The following is a 27,727-nucleotide window of genomic DNA, read 5'->3' as shown; positions in this document are numbered from 1 at the left end:
AAGAAGATGTTTCCTCTAGTGAGAGAGTCTAAGACCAGAGGACACAGCCTCAGAATAGAGGGATAGAGGGGTGTCATTTTAGAACGAAGATGAGGAGGAATTTCTATAGCCAGAAAGTGATGAATCTGGAATTCTTTGCTATTGGCAGCTGTGGAGGCCAAGTTTTTATGCATCCATCAAATCTTATTTGAACACAATCAGTTTAACCCTGCTTCCAACCAAACCAAATTTTATTACTGAACAAAATAATTAGATTTATCACAACCATATTCATACATGCTATTTCCCATTCCAACATGTCGGTCCATAGCCTTCTCTTTTACCATGATGAGGCCACTCTCAGGGTGGAGGAGCAATATGCCTAGACAGTCTCCAATGTGATAACATGAACAACAATTTTTTCCCCTTGCCCTCCCTCTTCTTCTATTCCCCACTCTATCCTCTTTCCTGCCCATCACCACCCCCTGGTGCCCCTCCTTCATCCCTTTCTCCCATGATCTACTATCATCTCCTATCAGATTCCTTCTTCTCCAGACCTTGACCTTTCCTTCCCATCTAGCTTCACCTATCACTTTCTGGCTAGTCCTCCTTCCTCTCCCTCATCTTCCCCCTTCCTTTCCAGACCTGAAGAAGAATCTCAGCCCAACTGATTATTCATTTCCATGGAGGCTACCTGACATGCTGATTTCCTCCAACATTTTGTGTGTGTTGCTATTTTCAATGCATATTCATCTGATCACTGAATATTTTGCTTTTTATACATTTACAAGCTCCTCAGTAGGTCTCCAACGTTGTACATTTGTTAGTCAAGTATACCCCCACCAGGATTTAACAAAATGTTACCAGTCAGTTCATTTCATGGGGTGTTGTGTGGAGCTGAGGTAATTAGAAACAATAGGAACCAAACTTTCATCCTAAACCTCAATATAAAATCACTTGCCTGTTTTTGATTCCAGGTCTCTCTATGCACGTGACGTGTAATGTGCGGAGGATCCTGGGCATCCAAGTCTGTGCAATAGTTGTATGCCTCTTCTGGGTCTGTCAGTGATGGATAAGTGGCCACACATATTGCAACAAGCTGCCTGCAATTGTGTGACACCACCAATGTCATCCACAAACTCACTAACTTTGAATGCTAGAAGTGATTTTATTTTTTCTGTTACCACCTCTAGCAGTGCATTCCAGTTTCTAAATGCTTGCTGTGTATTGAAAAATACACCCTCGCAACCACCTCCATTGCAAGTATAATGACCGTAGCTTCTTCAGTCTATCCAGGGGTTAGTTGCGGATCTTTGTTCTTCATTCTGTTACTGATCTGGGTGTGAATGGCCATGGCACAATTAGCAGGCTAGCTGATGATACTAAATTAGGGGTTCTTATTGATAGTGAAGCAGAATTACAAAGAGATCTTAAGCAACACACACAAAATGCTGGAGGAACTCAGCAGGTCAGGCAGCATCCATGGAAGTTAATAAACAGTCAACATTTGGGCTGAGACCCTTCTTTAGGAGATCTAGATCAGTTAGGGAGACAGGCTGAGAAATGGCAATGGATTTAAGTTTGGATCAGTGAGAGGTGTTGCATTTTGGACAGTCAAACCAAGGTAGGACCTATACTGTGAATAGCAGGGCACTGATCAGTGTAGTGCACAATTCAATGAAAGTAACCACACAAGTAAAGAGGGTGGCGAAGAAGATATTTAGCATGCTGACCTTCAGTCCCAGAACTGAGTTTAGAAATAGGAACATTATGTTGCAGTTATACGTGTCATTGGTGAGACCACACTTGAAGTTTTGTGTACAGCTTTGGTCACCCTGTTATAGGAAAGCTGGAGAGGGTGCAGAAGAGATTTACAAAGGAGCTGCCTGAACTAGAGGGCCTGAGTTATAGGGAGAGCTTTACCACTTTGGTTCTTTATTCCTTGAATCAAAGGAGAATGAGGGTGATCTTGTAGAATTCTATAAAATCATAAGGGGTATGGATAAGGTGGTCATAGACTTTTCCCCAGGTTTGGGGAATCCAAGACTAGAGGGCACAAATACAAGATAAGAGGGGAGAGATTTAAAAGAGACTTGAGAGAGTAGTGAGAACCTGGAATGAGTTGCCAGAGGAAGTGGTCAAGGCAGGTACAATTGCATATTTAAGGAGCATTTAGGTATGTGCATAAAAGGGAGGGGCTTAGAAATTTATGAGCCAAACACAGGCAGGGATGATGCAGTGATTGGTGTGGCAGGTCCTGTTGCCACGCTGTATTACTCTGGAATTCTGACTTATCCTCACCTATAGCTGTCTTAAAACCTAAAGTCACTGTTCTCCCACTTGGACAGATTCATTTCTCAACAGTGAAATTTGTCCAGTATTGCCCTTCCTCTCATTGGTTTACATGTTGACTTAAGAAACCCTCCTGTATGTACTAACAAATTCTTCCTCATCTAAGCCTCTTGCACTAAGGAGGTCCTGATCTATATTAGGGAAGTTAAAGTCACTCACTACAATAACCCTGTTGATTTTATACATTTCCCTGATCTGCCTTTATATCTGTTACTCAATGTCCTGATCGCTATTGGGGTCAGTAGTAACATACCATCAGAGTGAGTGCACCTTTCTTAGTTTTGAGTTTCCCACTCGGTCTCATTGCTGGAATCATTTTGCTAAATCACTTCTGCACCATCAAGGTGTTGCCCTTTGTCCAAAGAGGGTGGTGCCTGCAAAGCCAATGCAATGATTTATAAAGATTAATTGTGATTTTCTGGCTCTTGTAAGTTATACAGTACTGTAATAAAGCCCAAGAATTTGTAATCTTTGTTTAACCACTTTCTTAAGTTCTGTGAACAGCAGAACTAAAAGATCCTGCTTGTAGCAACTATTGCATTGTTGTTGTGCTCCTTTTAAAAAATTACTGCCACCACATAATCCAGACCTTTAGAATGATGAACCACACCACAATCTCTTCTTCTGTCTACTGATTTGGAGGCTACTAGCAAGAACAAATGGCAGCAATCTTCAATAAATATCCACCAAATTCATAGCCAAAGTAGATAACATGTACCCAGAGTGGAAATGTGTTCATTGCCCTTGATCCCAGAAGGCTGCCTAAGAAAAGGAAAAAAAAAGGTATCTGCAGTGAAATAAATTAAGTGCCAAACTAAAGCAGGGAGAAGAGGTAGATTATTTATTAAGTGCCACTTATCCACTTGTCACTACCCAATGATCTCCCTTCTGACACTTATCTCTGCAAGTCTGACTAGTGCTACACCTGCCCCTACACCTCCCCTTTCACCACCATTCAGGGTGCCAAATAGTCCTTCCAAGTGAGGTGACACTTCACCTGTGAGTCTGTTGGGGTCATCTATTGCATCTGATGCTCCTGGTGTAGTTTGGTCTATATCAGTAAGACCTGACACAGATGAGGGGACTGCTTCCTTGAGCACTGCCGAAGGCATGGCTTCCTGGTGGCTATTTGACTTCCCATTCCCATTCTGACTTGCTTTGTCCTGGGTAAGTGAGGCCAAAGTAAGGTTACAGGAGCAGCACCTCATATTCCGACGAGGTAGCCTCCAACCTGAGGCATGAACATTGAGTTCTCCAATTTCTTGTAAGTAATCCCCCACCTCGCTTTTGCCATTCCCTATTCTAGTTACCCTCTCATCCCTTCTCTTACTCTAACCTGCCTATCACTTCCCTCAAGTTCCTCTCATTCTTTCCTTTACTCCATGCTCCACTGTTCACACCTATTAGATTCCTTCTTCAGACCTTTACCTCTTCCACCTATCACCTCCTAACTTCTTACTTCATTCCCCCACCTCCACTCACCCACCTTCCACCTCACCTATCACCTGCCATCTTGCACACCGTCCTCTCCCTTGTCAGACCTGCCCAGGTAGATGCCTTTCAGTGTCCACCCAGCGGATAGGAGTCACCTGCCACTTGTTCAACTCATCATCTGCAGCCTATTTACAGTCCTGGTTCACCCACTGAGCTACCCAGCCTTAATCAGTTCCTCCTTCAGTTATCTTGTTGCCTGGTGTGTTTAGTATCTGTACTCTCCTGTTTTGTGGTTCCTTGTGGTTTGTTATTTTGCAGTTTATTGGTAAAGTATCACTTACTGTTAAATTGTCTCTGCTGTTTTGCCTTTGGGTCATGTCTGTGGACTCACTTTTGTGAAATTCAGTTATCAATGCCATTTGTTTACTTTTATTGTTTGCACAATTAGTTTTTTTCTCTACACATTGGATGTTTGATGGTCTCTTTTTTTTAATTGGGTTTCTTTGTTTTGTGGCTGCCTGTAAGGAGATGAATCTCAAGGTTTATATAGTATACGTACTTTGAACTTTTTGTGTGTGTCATTAAGAGCCTGATGTGAAGCCATCAGTGGAAAATGCAACAAAATGGCAAGTGTAATCAAACAGAGACAGCCTGTAGTTAGGCATCAAACTTCATCAATATTATTAGTTTTAGTGCCAGTCCCACCTCCACGGATAGCTTGTCTCAGTGAATTTTCAATCATTTTCTTCATTAGCAAGCAATCCAAAAGTGAATTCTCTCAGATGGGGTGGAAATTTGGAATGGCAGCAGTGGGCATTCCTGTTCTTCCCAGCTCCAGGAAGTTTCAACAAACTTTCCTTTTTTATGACTTCCTGGGAACCATGAGCAGTTGAAATTTGAAACAAAAGAATTATTGGAGGCACCACTGTAGCACAATTAGCACAGCAAACCGCATTTCATCCTGACCTTCATAGTTGTGCAGAGTTCACATGATTTCCCTTGAGTTTCTTTTTTCACCCCAAAAATACATGGGTTGGTGAGTTAATTGGCTGCCAGAAGTCACCTCCTCAATAGATGAGTGGTAAAACAGATGATATTTGGTGAGAATAGATTATAGCAAAATTTATTTAGGGAAATGGATTTGCTGTGTGAGACGGCATAGACTCATTGCACTCAATGGCTTTAATACAGATTGCAATGAAAAATATGAATGTTATCTGCTTTGTTATCATCAAAGGGCCAGGCTTCAACAACTGGCCATCTGCTTCTCACATGATGAATTGAAATCTGTAGCCACAGCTAGTCTGCTCCAAGGTTCTCTCCCTACTCTTTGCAGGTCATGAGTAGGAGGTATGTGAAAAGGCATGAATAGGGAAGGAGCTCAAAAGCAGCACATTACTGGGTCTTCCCTCTTCCTTTTCAGTCCTGAAGAAGGGTTTTGCCCAAAAGGTTGACTGCTTTATATTTCCATAAATGCTGCCTGATCTGTTGAGTTCCTCCAGCATTTTGTGTGTATTGTAGCACAATAACCATTTTTATTACTTTGATAAGTCCAGAAAAAGCATTTTAGACCACAAAAATAACTACCTGTCTTCACCATCCCTAGCCCCCAGCAATTTCCTTGCCTATACTACTCTCTCCACTAGTAATCCCCAGCTGCACACAATCCACTGTGAAGTGCTTTGAGAGGTTGGTCATGGCCAGAATCAACTCCTCCACTGCCGCACCAGCATCGAAGACGCCTTCAAATGAGATGCATCAAGAAGGTGGCATCCATCATTAAGGACCCCCATCACCCAGGATATGCCCTCTTTTCATTGCTACCATCAAGGAGGAGGTACAGGAGCCTGAAGGCACAATGTTTCAGGAACAACTTTTTCCCTTCACCATCAGATTTCTGAATGGACAATGAACCCATAAGCACTACCTCACTTTTGTGTCTTTGTTCCCTTTTTGCGCTGCTTACACAATTTAATTTGTATATCTTAATGTAATTTATAGTTTTAAACAAATCTTATGTATTGCAATATACAGCTGCTGTGAAACAACAAAATTCACAATATATGCCAGTCATATTAAACTGGATTCTGATTCTGGAGCAGCTGATTATTAGCCATAAGCGCAACGGTGGCATTAACTTGAAGTGAAAGGGGATAGAAAGAATAAAATACAATGTCTTGAAGAAGTATTCAGCCCCCACAACTATTTTCACATTTTACTGTCTCATTTTCCAAGTTTAAGATATACTGAAGTAAGATTTTTTGAGCCAATCTACAAAACACTGCATCATATCAAATCAAAAGAGAACTTCCAAAACCTGTCAACAATTTACTAAAAATTGAAAACCAAAATGGAGACTGAGAAAGGATTCATCCCCTTTATAATTACAATGCTAACTTTCCTCAGAATGGCACTTTTAAGAGAGGTGACTTTGACTCCAAGAATCTCTCTGAGTGACCTGCAAAGTCAGTAATTGTAAATGAAGGTGAAGTTCATGGCTCCACAATCTCTAAGGCCTTGCACAAAAAGGGTGGTGGAGTGTCAACGAAGAAGCCCTGACTGGAAAAAAAAGCATATACTTTCCCATAAGGACTTTGCAAAGTGCCAGTCAGAAGATTCTGTAAAGATCTGGAAGAATGTCTTGTGGTCGGATGAGACTGAAGTGGAACTTTATGGCCTCAACACTAAGTGATACGTGTGGTGGATATCTAATACTATGCACCAGACAGTTAACACCATCCCTACTGTAAAGTTTGGTGGAGGTAGCATCATGCTATGCAGAGGTTTTCCAGCAGCAGGGACTGGAAATCTGGTCAGGGTTGATAGGAAGATGAATTCTGCTAGATACAGAGAGATCCTGGATAAAAACCTGCTAGCCTCTGCCAGAAAGCTAAAACTGGGGAGCAGTTTGTCTTTCAGCAGGACAATGACCCAAAGCACACTGCCAGAGCAACAATGGAGTGGCTTTAAATGAAGAAAATTGATGACCTCGAGTGGCCAGGTCAAAGTCCAGACCTTAACCCGATCGAATATCTCTGGTAAGACCTCAAGATGCTATCCACCTCTACTCCCTAACTAATCTGGCACAGCTTGAGCAATTTTGCAAAGAGGATTGGGCAGATCTTGCTCCATCACATTGTATAAACCTAATAGAGACTTATCAATGGACAATAGACAATAGGTGCAGGAGTAGGCCATTTGGCCCTTTGAGCCAGCACCGCCATTCACTGTGATCATGGCTGATCATCCACTATCAGTATCCAGTTCCTGCCTTATTCCCATAACCTTTGATTCCGCTATCTTTAAGAGCTCTATCCATCTCTTTTTTGAAAGCATCCAGAGACTTGGCCTCCACAGCCTTCTGGGGCAGAGCATTCCATATATCCACCACTCTCTGGGTGAAAAAGTTTTTCCTCAACTCCGTCCTAAATGGCCTACCCCTAATTCTTAAACTGTGGCCTCTGGTTCTGGACTCACCCATCAGCGAGAACATGCTTCCTGCCTCCAGCGTGTCCAATCCCTTAATAATCTTATATGTTTCAATAAGATCCCCTCTCAGCCTTCTAAATTCCAGACTATACAAGCCCAGTTGCTCCAATCTTTTGACAGTCCCGCCATCCCGGGAATTAACCTCGTGAACCTACGCTGCACTCCCTCAATAGCAAGAATGTCCTTCCTCAAATTTGGAGACCAAAACTGCGCACAGTACTCCAGGTGTGGTCTCACCAGGGCCCTGTACAGCTGCAGGAGGACCTCTTTGCTCTTATACTCAATTCCCCTTGTTATGAAGGCCAGCATGCCATTAGCTTTCTTCACTGCCTGCTGTACTTGCATGCTTGCTTTCAGTGACTGATGTACAAGAACACCTAGATCTCGTTGTGCTTCCCCTTTTCCTAACTTGACTCCATTTAGATAATAATCTGCCTTCCCGTTCTTACCACCAAAGTGGATAACCTCACATTTATCCACATTAAACTGCATCTGCCATGCATTTGCCCACTCACCCAGCCTGTCCAAGTCACCCTGCATTCTTATAACATCCTCCTCACATTTCACACTGCCACCCAGCTTTGTGTCATCAGCAAATTTGCTAATGTTACTTTTAATTCCCTCATCTAAATCATTAATATATATTGTAAACAGCTGCATTCCCAGCACTGAACCCTGCGGTACCCCACTGGTCACCACCTGCCATTCCGAAAGGGACCCGTTAATCGTTACTCTTTGTTTCCTGTCTGCCAGCCAATTTTCAATCCATGTCAGTACTCTGCTCCCAATACCATGTGCCCTAAATTTGCCCACTAATCTCCTATGTGGGACTTTATCAAAGGCTTTCTGAAAGTCCAGGTACACTACATCCACTGGCTCTCCCTTGTCCATTTTCATAGTTACGTCCTCAAAAAATTCCAGAAGATTAGTCAAGCACGATTTCCCCTTCGTAAATCCATGCTGACTCGGACCAATCCTGTTACTACTATCCAGATGTGTCGTAATTTCATCTTTTATAATTGACTGCAGCATCTTTCCCACCAACCTTTTATCGAAAAAGGCTACTGGCTGTAATAGCTGCGAGAGAGTGGTTCAACTTAATACTGAGCAAAGGAGGATGAATACTTTCAACCCACTGACATTTTAATTTTTGAATTTTTAGTTTTTCGTGCCTTACAATTTTGCCTGTTCATTTTGGGCTCTGCTGTGAAAGAAGGAGAATGTGATTCACAAATAAAAATTGTCAATTAAATTGATCAAAATCCTTGATTATAATACTCATGTGAATAAAGGGTTGGGGCTGAATACTTTTACAAGGCACTGTATACAGTAATAATGAAGAACTTATTCATATTTTTAAATCGTTTTCATTCTTTGCATTTTTAAAAAACTGATTACAAGATGAAAGGGTAGGGGTGAAAAAGGGAGAAACTTCAGAAATGGATAGAATCTAATCTCTCAAAGCCTGTTTTTGGAAGAAAGAGAAGGCTGTGGTAGTGGGTGAATTAGGCTAAGAAAATGACAAAGAAGTTGTGTAGGTCACCAAGGGGGAAAATGAAACAATGAAAGTTAAGGAAATGCAGGAAGGAACATTGCTGCTGGAAAATGGAGTAAGGAAAATGGTGGGCATAGAAATGTTAGAAAGGGAAATTTCACAGATGTCAGGAGCAATGCAAAACTAAAGTTTTGAATTTTCTTGTGATAAAATTAGGTTGAAATTGCAAAACTGACTGTTCTACTGTCATCCTAAAGGCTTTATGATTGTATTTATAGTTTAATTGAAGATTTTCATTGCTTCAATGATTTGTCCCTTTACAGAGGAGATTGTACTTTCTCCCTGTGACCATGTGGGTTTCCTCCGATTGCTCCAGTTTCCTCCCACAGTCCAAAGACCTACCAGTTAGTAGGTTAATTGGACATTGTAAATTGTCCCGTGATTAAACTAGGATTAAATCGAGGGGAGGGGTGGTTGCTGGGCAGTGTGGCTTCTAAGGGTTGAAAGTTCCTGTTCTGCTCTGTATCTCAATAAATAAATGCAGGTAGCTCCATCACAAGCAGAATACTCCCCTCCATCGAGAACATCTTAACAAGGCTGACATCCATTTTTAAGAACCTCACTATCCAGGACATGCCCTCTTTTCATTACTGTCATGGAGGAGATACAGAAGCCCAAAGAACCCACACTAAACATTTTGAGAACAGCTTCTTCCCCTCTACCTTCAGATTTCTGAACAGTCCATGAACCTATTAATAAAACTTTGTTATTCCATTTTCACTATTGTAAGTGATGGTACTTTTTATGTTTTGCACTGTACTGCTACCACAAACAAAAAAAATATAGCATATATCAGTGATAATAAATCTGATTCTGATATGTATTGATTTTCTAGATGCTAGATAATCCAATTAATGGTTTGGTGCTCAAAATATGTGCTCATAATTAAACTGATCGAGGCAACTGCAAAATACTGTAGATGCAGGAAATGCATTTAAAAGGAGAGTCAAGAATTTCAAGATATTAAAAAAACTGAATATCTCTGTCTTTTCTGTCTTTATTTGGCCTGCTGAGTTTTAGCTGGCATTTACCATTTTAATACTAATATACAATTAACTCACGAATAATTACACACGTGGCCACCAACAACATCAATATCCAAAAGATTTTTTTTTCACACAGATATCCCAGCGCCCTTTCTGGGAGCGTAAGCACCAGGTAAAGTTTCGACTGTTTACCAGCATCGACGCAACCCGGCTGTTTTGATACATCAGGCAGTGAGTGGGTCAGTGCAGCCGCACAACTTAGTACGAGTGTGGAAGTGCCTCATTTCAGGCCAGAGTCGGTCCCCTCAACAGCGCAACCTAAAAGCAACCATGATCTTTGCTTTAAGGAACCTCCTGGGACGCTCGGTTTCTCTGAGCAACAAGTGCTCCGTGCGCTCATTTCGGTGAGTGGGTTTAATTCTCCAAGTGTTGGCAGAGCAGACCAAATCCGAAAGCGTATGTGGACGAAATGGTGTCCACACTCGACCCCAGTTCTCCAAATTTATCCATCTAATTTTATGATTTTTTGCATATAAATAGTACGTTGGAGTTTTTTTCCAGCCTACTTTGGGTGATTTTCCGTCTCGCGATGGTTGTAATAGGATCTGCAGCATGGCAGGGATTTCGAGGCGAGCACTGCAGCATAGTGTGCGAAAGGTCACTGACTTCGGGTGCACTGAACAACGAGCGGGCTAGGTATGCCTTTTTCCCCCTCGCTTGTTTACGAGAATAACACTTTCAATTTAAACTTCAAAATAAAACAATAATCACGCTGTAGTGAGAGGAAAAATATCTTGGAAGGTCGTAATTTTCCATAAAACGCTTTTTGAAATGCGTTTGTAAATACGTTGTGGTGCATCCAACCAGCATGTGAGAGAAATCACCAGAAAACAGTATAATACTTCCCCAAAACGGGCGCTGTTTGGGTTTGCAGTTGTTTGTTTGCTACATACAGTAGACGGGAGAAAATTGGCAGCACTATTAAATCTTTTCTGATTTTCTTAACTGATTTGTATCTTCGTGTCGAAGTAGTGAATCTCGAATTCTCTACTCCATCGGCTGGTCGAAGCAGGATCATTAGAAGTATTTAAGTGATATATTGAGGGAAGAAGTATGGGTATGAATAGATGCAGACATCCCACCCTGCAAAAACTCATCTCAGGGATGTCTCAACCTCTTGGCAGTCTGTGTCAATGGATTTGTTAATTTTGCTAGACATCAGATTCACAAGCGTTTTGTGAGACAGCTGCCTTCTGAATTCTGTCTTAATGTGCCATGTTCACAATAGTTGCTGTCTTGGTTAATGAGCAGGCATTGTTTTTTTGCTATTTCTGAATCAGGAAACATTTTCCTGAATAGCTTGCCTGTGTGCTTACACACCTGGAATGGCAGGTTATGCTCAACAATGAAAGATGTAAAGTACACCTCAGCTCTAGTGACCTTCTCTGTCAGACTTTGGTTCTCTGCTGAAAAGAACTCTGAAATACTTGAGCAGCCTTCCCTGCGCTTAGCCTCCCTAATATGTTGTGGTCCCTAAAAGAAATAAAAGCATAAGGTGTATCCTTATTACAGGTGTGCGCCACTTAACGTCCATTCGGACAACGTCGATCACATATACGTCCGTAGTGTGTGTGTGTGTGTGTGTCACTCACACTCTCGCTCTCGCTCTCGCTCTCACTCTCACTCTCACTCACACACACAGCTTGCAATAGTCGGGATCAGGACTTAGTTTTTTACATCAAAATGGGGGATTTTAAATGAGTGATTTAGAAGTTCTGTATCTTCAAGTTCAAGTTTATAGTCATCTGGCTGATTGTCCACAAACGAAACAACCTCTGTCCGGACCACAGTGTAGCCACAATACATATATCATGCACACCACATAAAACAATATAATACCATATTATTTAATAAAGTGTAATTCAAAATGCATATAAAGTGCACAGCACAGGTAAACAGTTCGCTGCCCTAATGACAAGACCTCAGTGGGGGCCGGGTATTTATTAAAATCGTATTTTCATCTGAAAACAGCTGCACTTAAATCCAGCCCATCGCTGGCTTTGATGTACCTGTAAAATGGAAGTGTTTCAGGAGAAAAAACCCGAAGAGTTTGCTTGCTGCGGGCGCGTTTTTAAAGATGTCTTAGTGGACAATTTTGGAATTTTGCTCCAATTTAAACCCTGCTCTAATCCCCTTTAAGACGCCAACGCGCCCCGCCTGTGTAGGACAGCCTCGCATAGTCAGGTTGTCACTGTCAGCCTTGGGAATTTCTTCGCCAGGCTTTTGTACTTCATCACCAACAGTTACCTGGATGATTTCAGTGTCATTACAGATGGTAGTAACTGAACTGATGGAATATGGAAGAGAGAGAGAGGTCGACTGTAAAGCCCGCCCACAGAGAAAACTGATAGGTCTACTTAGCACAAAGTGAGATCAAGCAGGATTCATTCATTTTCTTTCTTTTTTTTCCCTCTCCCTCTCTAAAAAAATCGATTTCCGGGATATTGTATATAATTTGCGGGCATCAGGGAGCCGCTATCGATATGCAGGAGACTCCCGGAACTCCTGGGAGAGGTGGGATGTCTGTAGATGAAAACAGAAACAGGATCAAGGCCAGCATAGAGCTGCCTTGATCATATTAAATAGTGATTCTGGTGTCTTCCCTTTCCTTTCCAGTCCTATAGAAGGGTCTCAGTCTGAGATGTCAACTGTTCATTCATTTCCATCAATGCTACTTGACTTGTGTGCTGCTTCAGATTTCCAACATCTGCAGGAATTTCTCGTATTTATATTTTAAATCGTGAGACATACTTGAAGGACCTGACAACTTGAAACATAATATAAAATTTGCACTTTATAACACAAAGCTGGTCGTGTGTATCTTCAAATCACTTTAATTGAGATGATTTCCCTGAAGGAAACTGCACAACAGCACAGCCTGTCCTGGCAAGTTGAATCACATAGCAACCTCACGAATTAACCTCAGCAGGCAGGAAAACCTCAAAGTGGCTCTCACATGCACAGAGTAATGACAGCTTTGCCATTATTGGGACGAAAATACCTGTACATAGGTCGTTGAAGAGCTTTCAGTTCATTTCAGTTGTTCAGTAACAGAGGGACCTAGGAATGTAAATGCATAGTTCTCGTCACAGGTAAATAAGAATGGTGAAGAAGGTGTTTGACATGCTGGCCTTCTCAATGCCCTGAATGATGTACAGGAGTGAGTTGGGAAGTTATATAAGATGTCAATGAGGGTGCATTTGAATATTGTGTACAGTTTTTGTCATCTTACTATAGTAAAGATGTTATTAAACCAGAAAGAATGGAGAAATGATTTACCAGGATGTTGCCTGGACTTCGGGGACCTAAATTCCAAGGAAAGGTTGCATAGACTAGCTCTTTGTTCCCTCAGATTAAGGGGTAACTGGATAAATACATATAAGATCACCAAGGGGCATAGACAAGGTGGAAGTGCATAGTACTTTCTCCCAGGAAATGGTTGAAAAACAAGAGGCCATAAATTTGAGGTAAGAGGTATGTCGCGAAGTGTGCTGGCAATGTCAGAACCCAAGTGTGGAGGAAAGATAGACTCCGATGTAGAGACGGTGACCAGAGCTTATTCATAGGAATTGCAACAGAACAATGGTGGCTCAGCTGAACACCACCATGAGATGTAACCTTCCCAAAACTGGGATCCCATGATAAGCCCTAATCAGGCATCTGCTTAAATAATACAAGTAATGCAGAACCCTCAAGGCTATCAAAATAATCTTATAAATTTAAACAGCACCAGGAGACCACATTATAAAGAGGGAGCCGCTTGAGGAAAAACTCAAGGAAACCTAAAGTATTAAAGACTCTCGTTAAACAACAATTAACCAATTCGAGTGCTCTGAAAACCCAATGCTCTCCAGCTCCTGCACAGGCCCAAAGATCTCATTATGGAACCTCTTCCCTATGGCTGGCACTGGATGGCCCAGGGAGACTTGCGGAACTCTATAGAGGCCTGGAGAACCCCAAGAGAGGGTAAACATTGAATATACCTTGGAAACACTATTCAACCTTTCCAAAATTTATTTAAAGCTTGGAAAGACTGAATAAACCTTGAAAATCTGGAGGGCCATGACCTGGAGAACCTTGGCCACATTGAGAACCTTGATGACCTAGAGAATGTTGATGACTAGGAACGTAGACTAGCGAAACTGGGAGCATGAACTTGAGAAACTCGGAGCGCTGACAAAAAAAGTTAAGAACATTGACTTGAGAAACTCAGAATATACACTAGGAACATGAGAAACTCGGAACATAGACTAGGGACACTTGGAAAGTGGACTTGAGAACCTCAGAATGTGGACTTGAGAATGGATGACATTCTCACCTAAAGCCAACTGATGTCAAAGTGCTGCTGTTCAACATCTGCTGGGTCCATCAGTCATGATGTGCAATGGGAATGTCAGAACCTAAGTGCAGAGGAAATACAGGCTCCAATATAGAGAAGTCAGCCAGCGTTTATTCATAAGAATTTCAATAGAATATTGGTGGCTCAGCCAAGCAACACTGCGAGACCTAACATTCTCAAAGCTAGGACACTGCGATAAGCAGACACTCCATTAGTGCTAAAACAATGCAAGTAACGCAGTATCCCCAAACCTATCAAAATAAACTTAACAAGTTTAAACAGAAAGCACTAGGAGACCACATTACAAAAAGCGAATCTTTTGAGAAAAACACAAGCAACTCTAAACAGTTGAAGACTCTTATTAAACAACAATTAACCAATCCAGAATCTGTGTTCTTCCTCTCCTCCCCTACCTTCTTATTCTGATGTCTTCCCCCTTCCTTTCCAGTCCTGATGAAGGGTGTTGGCCCGAAACATTGACTGTTTACTCCTTTCCATAGATGCTGTCTGGCCTGCTGAGTTCTTCCAGCATTTTGTGTGTGTTGCTTGGTTTTCCAGCATTTGCAGATTTTCTCATTTTTGTAATTAACTAATTCAGGTACTCCTTTTAAAAAAAAACACTCAGAGCTCAATGCACTTCGGTGCCCCGCACAGGTCCAAAGAGCTTATTATAAGGTGAGAGACGTAAAAAGGACGTCAGGGGCAGCTTCTTCACCCAAAGAGTGGTGCATATTTTGAATAAGCTGCCAGAAATATTGCTTGAGGCAAGCACATCAGCAGCTTCTAAAACACATCTCGATAAATATATGGATACAAGGGGTCTGGAGAGCTATGGGCCCGATGTAGGCAGATGGGACTAGCTGAGAGGCAGCACAGTTGGTATGGATGAGTTTGGCTGAAGGACCTGTTTCCATGCTGTATGGTTCCATAACTCTGTAATTCACACCTTTCTAATTCAAATGGATTTTGTTTCTATTTCTGCTTTGGCTTCTGAAAATGTTATGTAGGGGATAGGGTTGGATTTCAGATAAAATAGGTCAATTAGATTCAAAAAGTCAAAAAAAAACCTTCTGACCCAAGTTAGCCTTCCATTTTCATTATCTACAATTTTAATTGACAGCGTTTTTCAATTTTGCCATGAATTGTAGTTTGTATTTTAATGGCTTTTCAGCAGGTATTTCCTGCTTCCATTTTGGCAGAGTAAATGAAGGCAATTTTTTACAAGCTTCCAGGTAACATAAAGTTCTGCTTGCAGATGTGGCCAGGTTGTGCTAAGTGCTGCTACTCTGAAAGGGCGTCATCTACTGACTCTCAAGGATTTTAATGGAGAAGAAATTAAACAATTCCTGTGGACTGCGGCTGATCTGAAAGTGAGAATAAAACAGAAAGGAGAGGTAAATGCCAGGTTAATAACATCACTTGTACGATTAATACCGATAATATGTTGGTTTATTATTGTCTGCTGTTCTCCTGAGCCTTCCCACTACTTATCATGTTGTCCGTATACTCTTCCCATTTCATGGAGGTTATTTCAATGAAATGGAATATTTTAGTTGGTCTTCAATGATTGAACCCAAGTCGGGTTGAGCGTCGAGCTAGCAACTCAGCCTCGTAAAAACAAGAATAGCTTGTTACGGAAACACCGTCAAAAGGCAGTGCCCCGATAACTCCACTGCCAAGTTAAGGGCTATTCTTCTTCTTCTTTTCCATGATTGGTCACTCTCTTATTAGCAATACAGCACGGATACAGGCCCTTCATCCCAACAAGTCCATGCTAACCCGGTTAGTCCTGATTTCCTCCATTTAGCCACAGTCCTCTTAGCACGCCACTCCATGTACCTATCCAAGTGGTTCTTAAATGATGCTTCAACTACTTCCTCTGGCAAATCATTTCTGATACTCACCACCTCCTGCATGGAAAAAGTTGCCCCACATAACCCTTTTAAATCTTTCCCCACTCAACCTAAATCTATTGCCCTTAGCTTTGGACACCTCCACCCTGGGGAAAAGATGATTACCATCGATAACAATCTATATCTTTGATCATTTTAAACACACTTCCATAAGGTTCTCCTTCATTCTCCAATGTTCCAAGTCTGGCCAAACCCTCCCTATAACTCAGGCCGTCTAGTCCTGTCAGCCACCTCATAAAACTTTTCTGCACTCTTTCCAGTTTAACCATATCTTTGCTATACAGGGTGACTGAAACTATATACAGTACTTCAAGTGCAGCCTCACAAATTACTTGTATCACTGCAACATGATGTTCAAACTCCTAAACAGTGACACTGTTGTATCACTGCAACAGTGACCTGACTGATGAAAGCCAGAATGCTAAACACCACCTTCACCATCCTTTCCACCTGTGATGCTACCTTAAATGAACTATGCACTTGTACACATGTTCCATTGCACTCCCTAAAGCCCAACCATTCATAGTATTCACCACCCAGGTCATGCTCCCTTCTCACCGGTGCCATCAGGTAAAAGGTACAGGAGCCTCAGGACTCTCACCACCAGGTTCAAGAACAGTTACTACCCCTCAACCATCAGGCTCTTGAATAAAAGAGGATAATTATATGCAATGTCATGTCCCATCATGGAAATTTTCCCACAATCAATGATTTCACTTTCAAGGACTCTTTATCTTATTATCTCATGTTCTCGTCATTTATTTACAGTATATTTGCATTTGCACAGTTTCTTGTCTACTGCACTCTAATTGATATTTGATCCTATTATAGTTACTATTCTATAGATTTGCTGAGTATGCCCACAAGAAAATGAATCTCAGGGTTGAATATGGTGACATATGTCTTTTGATAATAAAATTTACTTCGAGCTTTGAACTTAAGTCCTACACTGGTTTGACTTTCCAAAATGCATCACTTCACACTTGTGTGTATTGAATCCATTTGCCACTCTTTGACCCACCTTCCTAATGGCTCAAGATCTAGTACTCTATGATAACCTCTTCACTATCAACAATCCCTCATGATTTTATGTCATCCACAAACTAACTGATCAAACCTTGTGCATTTGCATCCAAATCACTCATTTAAATGACGAGGGTTGGTACCTGCGACACACTATTAGTTACTAACCTCCATTCTGAGAAAGAGCGTTCAACCACCACCCTCTGCTTCCTACCTCTGAGTCACTTTTGAATCTAGCTCTTTCAGGATTCAATGGGAACTGAACTTCTAGACCAGCCTACCATGTGGAATCATGCCAAAGGTCTTGCTAAATTTCAAATGGACAACACCCACTGCCCTATCCTCATCTACCTTTTAGTTTACCTCTTTAAATAAAAGAAGTTTCTCAGGCATGATTTCCTGTGCACAAAGCCATGCTAACTCCTCCTAATCAGACTTTTTCTCTCTTTTGCACTCTCCACTCTCCAAGATGTCTCCATGCATCTTGGCCTAAAAAAAGAATAATGGGGAGGGAAGCTTATCAACTTGAACTCTGTGATGTGTGTGTCCAAGTACACTCCTTTGATATCTGTAAGAAGCTGTACTCGTACTGTATGTTGCTTTCTTTTATTCACTCCAGTATAATTCAGAATGGGCCAAATTCATAGCAGAAAGAGAATTAAAATTTTACTGTACTTGGATACTTCCGACCTAAATATCATTGGTATATGCTGTCAGTGAATGTCATGCAGACAGTGTGCGAGCTCTTGAAAAGCTTCTAACCATATTTGCTTTTGCTCCCCATCCTTCTGAAAGATCCTCCCTTTGCTCCAAGGAAAGTCTATTGCCATGATATTTGAAAAAAGAAGCACCAGAACAAGAATCTCTACTGAAACAGGTAAATTATTTCCCTTCAAAGAGTAAAAGGTGCCATTGACCTTGTCAGGAGTGACTGCATGTATGTTTTATTCTGGAGGACAGAGTGATAATTTTTTTTAAGATTAAGGAAAATGTGGTTGAAGGGCCATAATTAAGAACTTTTAATAAGGAGTAGGCAAATTGATTTCCCAAAGAAAGTAATCCAATCAACTTCTAACATATATAAAATTGAAATTTAATTCTGACTAGCCATTTGTGATTATCAATAGGTTACACATTTGTGAAAGTCACTTAATGACCTGAGAAGCATATCTTTTTCTGGAGTAAAGCATAAAATAAGGTCAAACTTTAACTTAGCTGCTTTCTAACCTGAATGACTTAAGACTAAGTCACCTCTAACTGAATATAGAGTAGTGATTGGACCTAGGTACCTGTAGTTCACTTTTACCATTCACCTTTCTTCTATCCAGATCAATGTGTTAGGGAGGTGCATGAGCACTCAAAATTAGCTCTTCTGTCACTTAGTTCACTGTCATCCATTGGTGTGAATGGACTTTCTCTCACCTGTGAGATGCTGCTTTTGCCAGAAGGAGTAGCCCTCTAGTTAACCTATAGCTATCCTTGTGATGGTACACAGGGCTGCTGGGTAGGAAGTTCTGGGATTTTAAAACAGCAAAGATGAAGTAGCCATGATATGTTTCAATGTCGGGTTAATATGTGATTTGGAGGAGGACCAAGAGGTGATGGCAAACACAAACGTTTACTATAATTGCCTTTTCAGCTATTAGATATTTTACGCTTTTGGAGGTACCACTGAAGAATCCTAAGGGATAACACACTTGGGCTTCCTGGTCGTTTAGATGTGTTGTAAAAAAAATTACATGACTTACAGATTTCACCCAGGTATTCTGGAGAGAAAGCAAACTAATGCCTTTGAGGGCTTCCACTGCCAGGATTATTTATATTCTCTTTATTATGGTTCATCTTAATTGAAATAATTTGTGATAATGCCAGTTCCCCTTGGCATCTATTAATTAAATTCTTAAAGCTGTCTATAGTAATAACAGCTTTTTGAAAGCTGAATCTCTCATCCATGCCTTTGTAGCTCCCCAGCATTAGTATAATTTCTCTCCAGTTGCACTCCTTCATTCTACTTGCCATGGTTGCTTATTTAATGTTGGCGCATTCACCAGGCGCACAATAGAATCCTTAGTGACTGAGCGAAGCTCCCAGATCCCACAAGAGAATTTCATCTTCAACAGCATTCATTGATGTTTAGACTGCACTGGATTGCCTCAACAATCCCAAAGTCCAGTCCTGTCGAGAGTGATCCATTTCAATCACTACTCTGTTTTGAGTTAGAGGTGACTGTTAGGCTTGAGACTTTCAGGTTAGGAAGCAGCTAAGTTAAAGATCAGATCAGCAATGGGGTGTGTACTGAGGAACTGGTTGGCAAAGGGTTCAGTACTACACATCCCACTGCCGATCCTTTCATGGGGTCATCACTGCCATGCCAGCTTCAACCACGCTGGATATTATGATGAGTGATATGTAACTGGTAAGTTAGTAAAACTCAGTTCAAAAATTAATTTGAATTCCTAATGTTAGAATGGGACTGGCTGAATTGGTGTAAGGAATCTTCACTCTATGTAGAGCCTACTAGTTTGAAGAGTCTTTTTATCTTCATTGCTATCATTTTTAGTTGGTTTTCATAATGGTTTTCTCTGGTCAATGGTCATGGTCAGGTAAGCTAAAAATTCTTCTTTCTTCAGCCTCTGGCCATTCAGTAGAATGTTCAGCTCAGTCGTAGTACTGGCACAGTAAAAATGAAACATATCGGTTAGCTTGATGGCTCAGGGCTGAAGGCTCCATGTATTCCTGTAGCTAGCCATCTTTGCAATGTCAACACCTGAAATTGTCTTCAACTCAAGGAAAGTCAACCACTTTGACCAGAGCAGATCTTGTCTGCATGGTGGATTTAGTGGCAGGTTATTGGTGTACAGATTAAATAAATTTGGGAACGGACCTCTAGAGTAACAAATCTTCGGTTTTCTCCAAGAGCCACCATCTACATTCTGAAATGTCTGCCTTGGAGTGTGATGCCAGTGACATTGGGTATTTTAGTATTTATAATGGACAGACCCATTTACAATGGCATATCAGATGATCCTGTGAAGATAAAAAGATGGCACCTATTTTCAGATTTTTCTGTAAAGCATTTTTAATGTAGACAGTTCACAGAAGTATTTGGTTGCATGTGTCAGAAGCTTGCTTGATTGAGAATCGTCATTGTCCATCTCTGGTGCTTAGAAAGTTAGACACTCCAGGGCCTTAAAGTGAAGACACCAGTGGCACTGGATGATAACTTGATACCAGATTTTGGTTTTTACTGATGTGGGAGATAATGCCGATTTAAAATGGCACTGGTGAATCTTAGCAACTTCTTGCTGGTGGCCAAAGAAAGAAGACAACTATATGCTTTTTTAATTGCTCTTTTTCTGGTGAATGATCATTGCAAACAATAGCCTGTGACTTCGTTTTGGACATGGAGGCAATTCAATGCAGCAGAACCAAGGTGAGGCAGTGGGCCCATCGCAATGAGCGAAGAAGAATCTGAAAGGTTGGGTACAGGCCAAATCGAGGCAGTGGGTCCAGGCTCCCGACCGTATCGAAGCAACTGAACCAGATATGTCAACAGCAACTTAAGCTCCAGGCCGAATCAGAAAGGTTGGGTACAAGCCAAATCGAGGGGGTTGGTCCAGGCCCCAGAGCATATTGAAGTGACTAAACCCGATGGTTGGATGGCAATTTTAAGCAACAGGCCAGATTGTAAATGTCAGGGTGTCGGGGCCTGAGGCAAGGGATGGCCAGTTTAGCTCACTGCTGTGTGCCGTTTACTCGACTCTCGGCTGAACTAAAGGTCTGTGGACAGACCCTCTCTGTCAACTTCAGTTCTGAACGCCATATGCTTGCTTTTATTTTTTTCATAATTTACTTTTTTTTTGCACATTGGGTGTTTGACAGCCTTTTAATGGGTTCTTTTGGGTTTCTTTGTGGCTGCCTATAAGGGGGCGAATCTCAAGCTTGTATTACATATACGTACTTTTGATAATACGAGGGGTGATTGATAAGTTTGTGGCCTAAGGTAGAAGGAGTCAATTTTAGAAAACCTATCACATTTACACGCATAGTCCAGCGGTCACAGAGCATACGGATCTCTTCTTTGTAGAAGTCGGCTTCTTGGACCTCCAGAAAGTGGTACACAGCAGGGTTTATTGATAAGTTCACGGCCTGAGGTAGAAGGAGCTGAGTTATTAACTTCAGACTTTCTGCATTTTCACTCAGAGTTGAACTGCACGTGCATGTAGCAAGAGCTGTATAACAGATCTCCTTCTACCTTAGGCCACGAACTTATCAATCACCCCTGTTGTGGACCACTTCTACAAAGAAGGGACCCATTTGCTCCACAATTGCTGGACTAAGTGTGTACATGTAGGAGGGGACTATGTTGAAAAATAAATGCGCTAGGTTTTCTAAAATTGACTCCTTCTACCTTAAGCCACGAACTTATCAATGACCCCTCATAAATGTACTCTGAACTTCTATGAAACAAGTTTTTTTGACACGTACCTGATATTTGGTTTTCTTTCTGTAAAGAAATAAGCCAGCCAAAACTGAGCAACTGCAACAATTTGTTTCAGAAATTCTGGAAAAATATTATCATGGCTGATAGCAGTACCAGTTTTGATGCTATGTAACACTGTTGCAAGCTCTGGAATGATATGGTCTCTGTGAATTCATCCAGATCTCTGCTGCTAGTGTATCAATTCAGAACAAATCCTATTGATGCATTGTGCTCATTCTTGCTGACCTGCACGATTTAATTTTAAAGTTCTTACTTTAGTTTCAGATTGGTCGACAACCTTGTGTCCCCTTCTTTCTAATCTCTTCCAATGTTGCAGGTTTTCTGTATTCTTTCAATTGTGGTCGTTGGATTGTACCTGAATTTAATCATTGTACCATGTTGTTTCTTCAGCCCATGAGCCCCAACATCTGAAAAGCAGATTATATGAAGGGGTATTATCAGTCAATGATTCAGGCCAACACCCTTTGGTCTCAGCCCAAAATGTCGACTGTTTATTCCCCTCCGTAAATGCTGCCTGACCTGCTGGGTTCCTCCATTTACTTTGTGTGTATTGCTTTGGATGTCCAGCATCTGCAGAATCTCTTGTGATTCCATCTGGAAATGTTTCCCTCATTTAAGATGTTCAAAAGCATTGATGCTAAAGAACAAGTTCTGGCCTGGTACCACATTATGTAGTCTGGCATCAGATTATGTTTCTGTGAAACATCTTGAGAAGTTTTCTGTATTCCTACTTTGCAAAGCTACTAAAGTACTTAGTCTGTGTCTTCCCACTGGCAGTAAATGAAAAGGAAGAGGCAAGCTTACAAAATAAATGAATTTTAATCATATAGAGCGTTTCAAATTATTTTAGCATTTTTGACATCATAGCTTTGCTCAGCTAAACCAGATTTCTTAACGTTGTGTTACTGATTCAGTAGAGTATAACGCTCTGCAGTAACTCTGAAGACGACTTTTGCATCCTTGAATACCAGCACATCTGCAGTCCACAAACAAAATAATTTAACATCCTATCAAGACATTCTTTAATCTGTGGTTTCTGGTTATTGATTAATAACTTTTCAAAGTGCAGTTCCAAAGCCACTTAATAGAAACCTTGCAACATTATTTGTCTATTTCACAAAAGTAACTGAATCCTGGGCAAACATTTAAATGATTTACTTCTTATCATGTAGTGAGTCAACTGTGGAAGGACAAAGACTGAAGGTATGTAAATATATGAAAGCAAACATTTCAGTAAGGTGACTTTCTACTGCTTATTTGCGCTGTTCTAGGTTTGGAAAAGCAGAGCTCTAAATGTGCACTTAAATTTGCATTTCTGCTGGATTATCTAAGAATTTTTTCAGTGTCTTCCATTTATCATACAAAATCTTTGTATTTAGTCTGTGTCTTCCCATTGGCACCAAATGAAAAGGAAGAGGCAAGCTTACAAAATAAATAAATTCTAATCATATAGAGGGTTTCAAAGTATTCTAGCATTTTTACAGTTCTTGAATTGTTTCTATTCTGACCCCTCTGAATGCAGCTGTGATATTGTCCCTGATTAATAGTGCAGCTCACCCCACTCATTTAAGTCCCTCACTATTTCTCCTGAAATATAATTTGCTAGTTAATTTAAATTCCCTTTCCATATGAATAAAGACTAATGAAATTTACTGTCGAACACTGAGAATGGACAACATTTCTGCCATTTCTTTGATCTTCCATTTTTGTTGAAACTCGTGGGATCGAAGGCACACTTTGGAATTGGCTAGAAAACTGGCAGAGCAGGTAAAGACGAAAGGTAGCATTTAAAGGTAGGTACTTAAATTAGCAGAATGTGCTGGCTTCAAGGAACTGCAGAGCTGCAACTATTCACATTAATTAACAACAAATGATAGAATTGAAGTCAACATATCCAATTTTGATGATAACATAAAGATAGAAGCTTGGTGGGAATGAGAAGTGGATCCATCAGTATTCTACATGGACTCCAGGACTTTAATTACAAAAGCTTGGATATATTCCCTGGATATTTCCAATGACTGGGAAATCTAGGATATGGAGCATTGTCTAAAGATATGGGTGATGAAGATATGGAGCTCTCTCACACAGATAGCAATTGATGTTAGTTCATTTGTTAAATTGTAATTTATACATTTTTATTAATAGTATAGAAAATAGGTGCTGAAGGCAGTTTATATACAACCGAATAAATTCACCTAAACTTTGGAGCTTGTGTCAACTCTAATATAAGCCCATAATTCAAGAAATTCATAATATTCCTACTTAAAGCTTTGATTGCTTGGTATATTATGAAGTTCATAAACTTTCCGTGTTCATGATTTGTTTACTGAAGAAAGGGCATCATGAAGTGAACAATTGTCAGATTTCTGATGTGGCTGGCCTTAAAAGCAGAATTTGGTATCAATTGTTTTCAGTATTGTAAATTCATCCCAGGAGTGCATCTAAAGTTCATGCTTAAGAACCCCACACAAACCCAACCACATCCTTGTAAGTAAACTTTGAGCATACTGCATCTGTGTATTGCTTCCAGTTGGCCTAATGGATTAGAAATTCCTAAAGTTCAGTGTAACTTGACTGCTGCTGTGTAAAAGAATGTGCTGTTGATAGAGCGAAGAGAAAGCCAAGTAACTGAATGCAACGGTCGGAGAGAAACAGGAACAACTCACTACTGTCACAGTTTAGTACGTAATTCCCAGCAACTGCCAAGACCAACGACTGAACAAATTCATGTTTCTAGATTATTGATATAAAAGAGAAGAAGAATTAGAGGCAATTCATATTAATATGTTGCTGTTAAATCTGTCATGCATTAGGGTTCAGGTAGAGTAATTAGGAAGGACCTATTGCCATTAGGCAAGGGGGTGTAGATTTGAAACCACTGGTAAAAGGATTGAAGGAGAAATGAGGAAAAGCTTTTTTTCATCTAGAGCAGATAGGGGTTTGGAACTCTCTATCGGAAAGGGTGGTAAAGACAGGACCTCCCTCCACATTTTAAAAAAAAACAACACAAGATCTATCTGTTGCTTGCTAACCTTTCTCCACTACTTCCCTCCTTTTTATATGGTCTATCGCCCTTCTACAAACGGTAAATTGCAGTCTAGGTGAAGGGTCTCAATTCAAAACATTTACTGTCCCATTTCCCCCATAAATGCTGCGTGACCCACAATTCAGCCCAGCATCTTGTGTGTAGATCCCGATTCCAGCATCTGAAGTCTACATTTTAAAAGAGCCTGGGTGTGTACTTGAGAACGTGTTACCTGCAAGGCAGCTGGTAATCTGCAGGAATGTAAATTTGGACTGGGGAGTTCTTCATCAGAAGATGCAGACACAATTCGCCCACTGCTCTCCCATGTTGTAAGATTTTCAACGATTATAGCCCTTATCCTGGAATCTGAAATGTAGCCATGAAAATCCTCAGTATAAATTCATACGTCTGGTAAAGCTTCCATTTTAAACAGTAAGATTCATCAAGGTTGTGTGTATATTGTGAGAATGGTTTCATTTCTTAGTTTAGCAGACAGGGTTGCTTCCTCAGTGTCACAACTATTAAAATTTTGCTTAAACTGTGAGAAGCAAGAGGAAATTTTTGGCTTCCTTTCTCAATGGGGTGAGCTGGCACATAATCAAGAGTAATTTGGAACACACTGTTAGTGCTGGCTAGTTTTAATGAAAGGTGTAGATATTTGAATAATCACTATATTGTGAAAACATTGTAATTTTTCAGATTGTGAGAATGTTCAACTAAAATTCACTGTGCATTTTAATTTAGTACACATAAATGAATCTGTTGTTTGGACTTGTCTGACCAGAATGTGAAGTTAAGAGAAATGCGTGGGGGAACAACAACATGACTGTAGTACACAATACTTTCAAAAGATAATGAAGTACACAGGATTCTTTTATTTAAAATGCCAGTAACACTGAACCTGAGAAAGTAGGATGTTTCAGAATTTAAAAATACTTTAAAACACTATTTTTCTTGGCACTAAATATTTTGTTGGCAAATATACAATTGGCACGGAAAATAAATCATAACTAAACTTTGCATTGTGCAACTTCTGAGCTTGTGGAGCTTCAATCATGTACTTCTGAATATTTGCTTTGATATTTTGCGTCTTGTTGAATACTATGGTAGTTTTTAAAAAAAATCTTTAATAGTACTTTTCAGTGAACAAAGAAAATGCTGCAGAATTTTTTTTAAAAAGCTCAACACATATATATTCTAAGACCCATCCTTCCATGAGCGTATTTTCTTGTGGTGGACTTTGAAGTGAATTCTAATGTGCCATTTAGAATAAGTACATAACCTGTTTTGCGTGACATGGCAACAGTGTGAGAAATTGACAATAAATGGAAGTTGTGGCTGTAAAATTGATTGAATTAGTTTACTGAAAAAGATTTTTGCACTTTTATTAGGTTTATACAAACCTGCTGGATTCTGCTAAGTAACAGTAAATTGGAAATAATGAAAGGAAAATTGTGGTGCTGGAGGTTTGGGAATTGGGGATTGTTTTGAAGGAGGTGAAGTGTTGGTCACTCAATGTCTTGAAAATGATTTGTAAATTGCCTCAAAATTAGCCCCCTATATTTGTTGCACCATTATTGGAAAAGTGTCAATAATTTCTGATACATCAACATCCCTTGCTGCTAGATGCAACATTTAATACTATTAATAAGCTGGAGAGAATAATATAACAATGGAGAGTGAAATGCTGTGTAGAGTTTGAAACCTGCCACTGATCAGCAGTTAGGAGTTCCTTTGGTGTATGGAGATACAAGTGAAATGAGGGGAAAAAAGGAGAGTTTGAATCCACCCCAGTAGATGGGAACTTGCCAACCTGTTCCCTGCCAACCTGCTGGTCATCCCTCGCATCTCTTAGGTGCTGAGATACCTGTTGAAAGCAGATGGAATTCTCAAAAAAAATGTATAAAACATATCAATAAGACCTAAATTACAATAACCTAGAATATCTTGGCCTGAACGGGAAAGGTACTTTTCTTCAAGTGAAGAACAGGAGGTGGATGAAGGGCTCCTTCAGAGTAAATGGGGAACATTTCCTTTAACAGTGACAGGAGGACGAAGCTGATCAGGGCCTTACAAGGAGCAAAATTGACTCCTTGAGGAGAAGGAAGTATTTTAATAATGTTTAGTCCATCCTGAAGAATAGTAGACTGTGCAAGCAATGAATAAACAGTTGTTTAACTAAGGGCTGAGAAGGTGTGAAAATTGTATAATATTAATAAATTCTTGAATTGCCCTGAAACAACCTGAAAGCCTCTTGGTGGGTAGAAACAAAATCAGGTGTGAGCTTACTGGTCTAAGAGTACCTGTACTGGCACCTCAATATAGGGAATGTCTGCTGTTTTTTTCACCCCTTGGGGGGATTTATATGATTAGTTTACATTTAAATGTACATTACGTTTATAGCCTAGTCATCATAAGCAAAGCCCTCCCTTCCATAGAGTACATTTAAACAGAGCCCTGCCACAAGAAAGCAGTATCCATCAAAGACCCCCACTATTCAGGCCATGCCCTCTCTTCACTGCTACTATCAGGCAAGGGGTGCAGAAGCCTTGGGTGCCACACCAGCAGATTCAGGAACATTTTATTTCCCTACAACTATCAGGCTTTTAAACTGGCGTGCATAACTTCAATCACCACTTTTCTAAACTGATTCGACAACCTACAGGCTCACTTTCAAAGATATTACAATTTCTGTGCTTTAAATTTGCACAGTGATTGTTTGTCAGTCTTTATGTATAGTTTTTAATAAAATTGCATTTTTCCCTGTAAGTGCCTGCAAGAAAATGAATCTCGAGGTAGCATATGGTAACATATATGCTCTTTGATAATAAATTTACTTTGAACTTTGAACTTTGTTCAGGCTCAAGAGATTCCTGTAATTACCTTCCTGTTGTATTGTGCATGAATTGCAGCTTTCAGCCACGAGAGGGAGATATCAGCCTATTCAGTCGAGCAGACCACACAGCTTTATAGCTTTCATTTTTTGCAGAACAAGCTGTGTCCCTTTTTCCTCTGTGCTAGAAGCACTAAATTTGACTAAACTGCAAGCATATATCTCTTTCCTT

At 40.5% G+C, this 27,727-nt stretch overlaps 1 protein-coding gene across 1 annotated transcript in view; it reads left to right on the top strand.

Annotated features, from left to right (window-relative positions):
• The first annotated feature begins 9,944 nt into the window (after positions 1-9,944).
• Positions 9,945-27,727, top strand: part of otc (ornithine transcarbamylase) — a 52,964-nt gene continuing 35,181 nt past the window's right edge. Inside the window, exons 1-3 of the mRNA XM_072262272.1 lie at positions 9,945-10,199; positions 15,450-15,588; positions 17,926-18,007. Of these exons, the coding sequence (XP_072118373.1) occupies positions 10,126-10,199; positions 15,450-15,588; positions 17,926-18,007 (295 nt within the window). The 5' untranslated portion in view covers positions 9,945-10,125. The remainder of the gene's footprint in view (positions 10,200-15,449; positions 15,589-17,925; positions 18,008-27,727) is intronic.

Source organism: Mobula birostris, chromosome 6 (genome assembly GCF_030028105.1).
Source record: "Mobula birostris isolate sMobBir1 chromosome 6, sMobBir1.hap1, whole genome shotgun sequence".
Classification (NCBI taxonomy): Eukaryota; Metazoa; Chordata; class Chondrichthyes; order Myliobatiformes; family Myliobatidae; genus Mobula; species Mobula birostris.
This window is presented reverse-complemented; position numbering and strand designations above follow the sequence as displayed.